General features: G+C 44.9%; 2 protein-coding genes across 2 annotated transcripts in view; one reads left to right on the top strand and one right to left on the bottom strand.

Annotated features, from left to right (window-relative positions):
* The window catches only part of necab1 (N-terminal EF-hand calcium binding protein 1), a 42258-nt gene extending 38546 nt beyond the window's left edge, over positions 1 to 3712 (bottom strand). Inside the window, exons 1-2 of the mRNA XM_063184765.1 lie at positions 3527 to 3712; positions 2011 to 2035 (exon numbers count right to left, since the gene is read on the bottom strand). Coding sequence (XP_063040835.1) covers positions 2011 to 2035; positions 3527 to 3613 — 112 coding nt within the window. The 5' untranslated portion in view covers positions 3614 to 3712. The remainder of the gene's footprint in view (positions 1 to 2010; positions 2036 to 3526) is intronic.
* Positions 3713 to 5459: 1747 nt separating this feature from the next.
* tmem64 (transmembrane protein 64) overlaps positions 5460 to 7500 on the top strand; it is a 27061-nt gene continuing 25020 nt past the window's right edge. The window contains exons 1-2 of the mRNA XM_063185409.1: positions 5460 to 5540; positions 5839 to 7461. Of these exons, the coding sequence (XP_063041479.1) occupies positions 6739 to 7461 (723 nt within the window). The 5' untranslated portion in view covers positions 5460 to 5540; positions 5839 to 6738. The remainder of the gene's footprint in view (positions 5541 to 5838; positions 7462 to 7500) is intronic.

The raw sequence follows: 7500 nt of genomic DNA, 5'->3' as shown, positions 1-7500 counted from the left end.
CTGCCCCCGTTGAGAAACTCAACCCTAAACCAATAGTGTTTTGTAATTTGATGCGACACATAATAAAAGTGTATTGGTGCTTTTTTTCTTGTGTGTGTGTGTGTGTGTGTGTGTGTGTGTGTGTGTGTGTGTGTGTGTGTGTGTGTGTGTGTGTGTGTGTGTGTGTGTGTGTGTGTCTGTGTGTGTGTGTGTGTGTTGTGCGGAGGTCTTCTATATTCCTGGTTTTGAACATGGCTAAATTATTTCAATATCTGTTGGGGAAAACCACTTCATCATAACCGTAAATACAACTCTGCTGATTGTTGTTTGGTTAATATCTTCAACTGTATTGTCTGGTGATGTTAGATAGCTCTACATTATATCTAACTTACATACAGGTAGATGTTTGGTAGGACAGTTGTCTAGAGAAGTGTTTCTCAACCTTCTTTTAGGCGAGGCACCCTTTCAATTCATGAAAAATGTCAAGGCACTCCAAACCAACAAGCAGTAACATGGCATCGCATCCGATACCACACAAGCTTAGAAAAGTAACATATTTGGTCACACGACCTACATTCGAAGTTGCAGCTTACTGGTGTGACCTAGATTTACTTTATTGTGTGTAAATGGCAGATGAAAGATTCCACTGACTAGCATTAACTTATCAATTTAGACAAATATGTTTTATATTACATAATTTATTTATCAGCCACTTTTCCTCGGCACCCCTGAGGGGGGCCTGCGGCACCCCAGGGGGCCCCGGCACCCCTGTTAAGAAACACTGGTCTAGAGGGGTGCTGAAAGCAACACTTATGTACTACTGCCATAAGTAGTTGTGCTGTTGTCGTTCTCCAGAGCGTTAAAAGCAACACATATGTGGCTTACTATGGTCCTACTGTGTGTAGTAAACATGGAGTTGTGTAGACACATGATATCTGTTATAAGTAAGCATGCATTTGTGTTACTATGTGTAGGCGTGTAGTAAGTGTGTAGTAGCTGTGTGTTGTTGTTGTTGTTGTTGTTGTGTCAAAAGGGAGTATGCTTTGTTGTGTGTACGCATACTATTATTTAGTGTGTGCAATAAGAGTGCAGTGTAGTTGTGTTGTTGTTGTCCAGAGTGGCGCTAACAGTGTTACTAGTTCACACATATATGTGTAGTAAGCATGTATTTGTGTTACTATTTATGTGTAGTAAGTCTGTAGTAGCTATGTGTTGCTAGTGAGTATGCCTAGTTGTGTGTAGTAGGCCTACTGCTACTTCGTGTGTGCAGTGTAGTTGTGTTGTTGTTGTTGTCCAGAGTGGCGCTAAAAGCGTGATCACAGATGGGCTGCCTCAGGGACCGCTGCCTTGGCCAGCCTGCTGTCGTCATGACAACCCAGCGCCAGCCTTTGAAGGCACTGATCACATTGCAGACTGCATTGGGGAGCACCGAGACTCTCTCATCGAGTGTGTGTGTGTGTGTACACGCCCTCTGTCCAGTATCTCAGTGTGTGTGTGTGTGTGTGTGTGTGTGTGTGTGTGTGTGTGTGTGTGTGTGTGTGTGTGTGTGTGTGTGTGTGTGTGTGTGTGTGTGTGTGTGTGTGTGTGTGTGTGTAGTGGGGGTCAATGTGCATGTTTGTGGGTGTACATTTGGAGTGTGTACTGTATGTGTGTGTTTGTGGTGTGTTCATGAAAGTTTGTATGTGTGGGTATGTGTTCAATATAGTGTGTGCGTGCGTGTGTGTGTGTGTGTGTGTGTGTGTGTGTGTGTGTGTGTGTGTGTGTGTGTGTGTGTGTGTGTGTTTGGGCAGGTGTGGGTGGCTGTAGGGGTTGTACTGAGTGAGTGAAAGTGTACGTTATGTGTGTGTGAGTGAGTGTATGTTCTGTGTGTGTTAGTGAGTGTATGTCCTGTGTGTGTGTGTGTGTGTGTGTGTGTGTGTGTGTGTGTGTGTGTGTGTGTGTGTGTGTGTGTTACCTATGCCATATATGTACATGTAGATGGTCAGGGACAAGAAAAAGCGACAGACACAAGGCTGACAGTGAAGTACGTACCATTTTTATCCGCTCTCCTCAGTATCTGAAATAAAAAGAAATACACCGTGAGTGTGAGAGTTTGTGTATGCTATATTTGTGTGTGTGTGTGTGTGTGTGTGTGTGTGTGTGTGTGTGTGTGTGTGTGTGTGTGTGTGTGTGTGTGTGTGTGTGTGTGTGTGTGTGTGTGTGTGTGTGTGTGTGTGTGCACACATGCGTGCGTGAGAGGGGAAGGGTATAAACATACAGAGTGAGAGACACTGAGCATTTCCAAACGGTATAAATAATTTATCAAACGGGCAAAAAAAGGCCAGACTGACTGAGAAAAATATTGATAGACACCGTGAAGGTGGCAGAAATGTTGACCTTTATATCAAATGTATGAAATGTTAAAACTTATCAATATGCAACAGGCATATCTCACCAAGAAGCCCATACTTCAAAGCGTAGGCTACACATAAAACTCTTTATTCAAATGGTTTCATATGTAAGTCTAATTTCACATATCTCTTCATAGCTCACAATAGTCATCTGTTCATGTTGCAACATATTACACAGTATGATGTTTAGCTTATCTAGTCTGTTGACTTGTCTTTCATAGCTGAAGTTGTCTAGGTGGTGTGCACTGTAGAGTAAATCCGAGAGAGGTATTGGATGCTTCATGGTGCATGCAACAGTTGGTACAATCAGTCTGAGCTCTCGCTCGCTCTCTCTCTCTCTCTCGCTCAGTCCAAATATAAAAATTATGTGTTAACTTATCTCAACACGAAAAGAGTAGGCCTGCTCTGGGACAAAATACACCACTAGAAGATGTTAAATCGCCGCACTCCGCAGTACAAAGATGCGTTATTGATCCCAGAAAATACAGGTAAGCTACACAATGTAATTACAATAACATGCATCACAACTTGGACATCTATTGCTATTTCTATATCTATTGCTATATCTATTTCTAGAAAATATAAATAATAAGGCATGTTGCCTAAGATACAGAAATTACAAGGGGAGTGCAGCTTATTCAGATAGAATGCATTACTACCGAAACCAGCTGTGTCCACTTAAGAGCATCGTTATGCGTCCTGGTGCGCTGGGCACCACAGACAAAAAGGCCACCGCTGTCAAATTAATTCTTGCTATCAAAAAGCTTGGTTTTCCGACGGCGCTTCTCACGCATGCTAATTCTGTCAGTGTGTGTGTGTGTGTGTGTGTGTGTGTGTTCGCGCGCGCGCTACATCCATCGGCGTCTATGGCACTTGTTGAAATCAGAGGACTGGTGTCTCATTTTACACTTTAATGCATTTATATTGGAGAGAGAAGTTTCTTTCTAGCTGCATTTCGAAGCATTAGAAACATTTCAGCCAAGGTTGTTGTTACATTTTTGTTACCTCACTAATCAATCAGTCAATATCATTTCAACAACGACTTTTACGCACAAAATTCCTTGCATGGACAGTTTATTATAGCCTACATTTTTAAACAAAACACATGGTTAGATAAAATGCTTTATCTCATCAATGCTTTGACAAACGTGACTCACGTCAAGAAATATGGACATCCCTTTCTTCAACTCTGTCGGAGTGCTCGCCTCATCCGAGAGTGACTGAACCTCTTCAGAACAATCCATGTCTTCAAAAAATCCGAGATAAACTGAGGGACTTGAACAGCACAGTCGAGCAACGAGTAGTTAAACAAACGTTATGAGACTATGTAAGAAAGAGCGTTCCAAAAGTCGGTGAACGCGCACACCAATTTTCAGAGGACAACGTCGCACACTGCAGGTGGAGGATAGGCTCGTGCCACTGATGGAACTGGCGCGTGCCAAACCGCGCTCTTTTGCTGCGCTACACTACACGAGCCCCAGACGCATCCGTGACGCTGTTGGCATGGCAAGGGCTTTGTGTGCCGTGCGTGCGTAATTCATATTCCTTGTAAATCTTTGATGGCCATCGCATCACCCGAATTCCTCATCCAAACATCTTAATAAGGGCATCAGTTGGATTAGACTTCAAGAATGTCCGTGATACATTAGGGCTTTTTCTTAGGGTGCTCAACATTTCCAGTAACATTACAAGGCATAGTAGGCATATGCAAAATATTACTTATTACTTCACTACTGGACTGTCTTGGCAATATCACAGATGCATTTATTTTCTGACCAACATGCAACAAGACTGTCCACTTTGGCCTGTGCAGAGGGGTTAGGAATAGGTAATGCACCTATGTTTGCATTGCAATTGGTCTCGAAATCCATAATTTGGCATATTTCTACGGGTATCCTTGGAGTGAAACAACTTTTGAGTCACACAACTATACTTTACCTCCATCTAGTGGCGGCTGGACTGTGACAATAGCTTTATGACATGAATTAATCGTTTATTGAGATATAGCAACAACGTTGTCTATTTAGGCTCTGTGTACGAATCTTAATCAATTATACGTTATCATGATACATAAGAGGCCTACATTTGTCTTTTTCAATTAGTGTTTTGATAAATTACATTTTTAGTAATACTTTAGGTCTACAATACATGAGCATGCTGATGACAACAAAACACCAGCTCAGTTTTGAGATACACGTCCACCAAAGAGTAGGCCTACCATAGGGCCAGAATATATTGACTATTAAAAACCTTGTTGCCTTTCATGTGCCTTTCATGTGCTCTGGGAAGTAGATCATCCATTCTGGGCAACTCGTAGGCCTATTATAGGCTACATATATTTTAAATTGTACAAGTTGTCCGGTGGAAAATGCAATAAGGAGGGCGTTCATGTGTGCTTCCCATGTCGGCGTTTGGTAATTCCCAGAGCACATGAAAGCACTGTTAGCTTCTTTGTAGACTCCCAGTTATTCTATAATGCATATTCATGAACTGAGCTATTATCATAACTTTTAGGCCTATCGTTTTACCACAGTAATGTCACACAAAGTGTCCGTACAAAAATGTCGATTTGTTTTCACTTGAGCTATCAAGGACATAATCAGTAAAAGAAGCAAAGTTTATTCCGGATAGGCCATTCATCTGTACATTTGCTACTGTTACATAATGTTGGGGTTGTGAACATGATTAGATAGGCCATGCTGAAACCTTGCTGTTATCTCGGGCGCTTGCATCATCCATGCTGGTGTGTTACAAAAAACATGATGACCCTAATGCATGGGTCCAGGCTCCAATATGGACTTGAAGTGAAATGCCTCAAACATGACTTTTGGATAAGCTAGAAAAGCACAAGTGCCCTAAAACAATTGAATAATAATAATAATAATAATAATAATAATAATAATAATAATAATAATAATAATAATACGTTTCTTTAATAACAAGCGCACCATGTATTCATCCTTAACAGCAGACATTTCTTTTTTAGCCTCTTCATATCTACCACCACCAATGTTTTAATATACGTTTTTTTATTATTATTTATACTGCGTTGCTGCAGGGTTTCAATTCTCAGCATGAGGTGTCGCCAGAGACGGTATAATTTTTCCCAAAAAAATATCTGAAGCCAGTTTTGCGCTCAGCCTCTGTCGCTTGGTCCGTCTGGAGTTCTAGGTTGCATCCCAATATGTGACCTTGCCTCCTCCACTTGTGCTTGTCTCCTCGTCCCGCCTCCTTGCCCCTCCTCCGTGGAGAAAACGATAAAGTTTCCCGGCTGTCAGCCTCGCCACAACAACTTTTGAGGGACTGTTTTTCATTCACCATCCCAATTGCAAATGAGAAAAAGACTTTACAATTGAGCTTTTGCAAGATATTGAAATGTAATGCTGTTGTCAGTGATGTCATCATGACGAGAAGCAAGTGGAGGAGGCAAGTGGAGGAGGCAAGGACACATATTGGGATGCACTCCTAGCCTCGCGATGCTGCGGATCACATGTACTGCGACGTGGATCACGTGCTAGGAGTACTGGGCATTGTGGGAAACAAACAGAGTGTATGAAAAACGTTAGCGTCAACATCGGTGGCTGCCCACTGTAGGCAAACAGAGATTTGGCTGGAGGAAAAAGCTCAGCGCTCCACTGGAGAAGAACAACCGTCATCTCGTGTGCTCGTTTAGAAAGAACAAGGAGCTGTGCTGAGGGGGTGTTGACACGTTGGAATGGATAACGCGACTTGGGGAGCGGAGTGAAGAGGAGTGACGATAACACGGCACTGATTTATGATTATCTCCGAGTCGTAAAAGTTGGAGTCATCGCTGATGTGATTTTGGCCAATTTGCTTCAAGGGGGCGTGTGACGTGTCATCTAAGTCAGCGTGCATATCTCAGGCTGCATAACTGACACCCAACACACTGGTCTTCTGTGCGTATTTGCTCGACGTTTTTCTGTCATCGCTGTACTGGTGCTGGCTAACCGCTCTAGCTGTAAGTAAGAATGGCGCTGCCCAGCAAGACGCAGCAAGAACACTTGGAATACGGGTCTTCGATTTGGTCAGCACCTAAAACCGTATTTCCTAGATAAATACAGATCCGTTAGGGTCTGTAATTGCGTGATGTCAACTACCAACTGACCGTGGAGCAGTGCTGAATATCGGGTATTTTTTGCCCTCTGGGGTTCCACGGTTTCACCCGTAGCGACGTTGATGGGGACATAAACTACTTTTGGTGATTCGATTTGTTTTTCTATTCAACCGTGACAACGGAGCCTCTGCATCACAAGTTCTCTCTTCGCAAGGGGCTGACATCAACTTGGTACCCGGGGCCCCACGGAATCTGCGCGGCTCCAGCACGTCAGGCGCGTCGGGGAGGGCAACCATGTGGAGCCCGCCTGGACCAGCGAGCCTGCAGTTTTTGGTGAAGTCTGTGAAACATGCGGTGGGCAAGGGTCAGGTCCAGCTCAGTCGCTGGCTGCAAAGGACCACCGGGCCCGAGGCGATAGACTGTGATAAGATAGACATCCTTATATGCAACGCCTTCGATGAGCGGGGCGGCACAACCGGGAGCAAGTCGGAGGCTGATCTGGAGGGCGATGGACCCGGGCAGACCTACACGTCCACGGCGGGGGAGTTCAGACACCCGTGCTGTATCACCACCTGTTGCTTCAAGAGCGCTCTCCTGGCCTGCATCCTCACCGCCGTGTGCTTCTCGTCCGTGGCCCTGGTGCGCCAGTACCTCAAGGACCTGCTCCTATGGGTGGAGAGCTTGGACAGTCTGGTGGGGGCGATGCTCTTCATCGTCGGTCTCATCATCGTGTCTTTCCCGTGCGGCTGGGGCTACATCGTACTGAACGTGGCCGCGGGCTACCTGTACGGCTTCGTGTTGGGCATGGGCCTGGTGATGGTCGGGGTGCTGATCGGGACGTTTGTGGCGCACGCCGTGTGCAAGCGCATGCTGTCGGACTGGGTGCTCCAGAAGGTCGGGGGCAACGAACAGCTCAGCGCCGTCATACGGGTTGTGGAAGGGGGCAGCGGACTTAAAATTGTGGCCTTAGCGAGACTCACCCCGATACCGTTCGGCCTTCAGAACGCCGTGTTCTCGGTGAGTATAGCCGCCTAGTGCCAATAGGCCTAATCGTTT

Source organism: Engraulis encrasicolus, chromosome 20 (genome assembly GCF_034702125.1).
Source record: "Engraulis encrasicolus isolate BLACKSEA-1 chromosome 20, IST_EnEncr_1.0, whole genome shotgun sequence".
Lineage (NCBI taxonomy): Eukaryota > Metazoa > Chordata > Actinopteri > Clupeiformes > Engraulidae > Engraulis > Engraulis encrasicolus.
The sequence above is the reverse complement of the archived record's forward strand: the minus strand, read 5'-3'. Positions and strand labels throughout refer to the sequence as shown.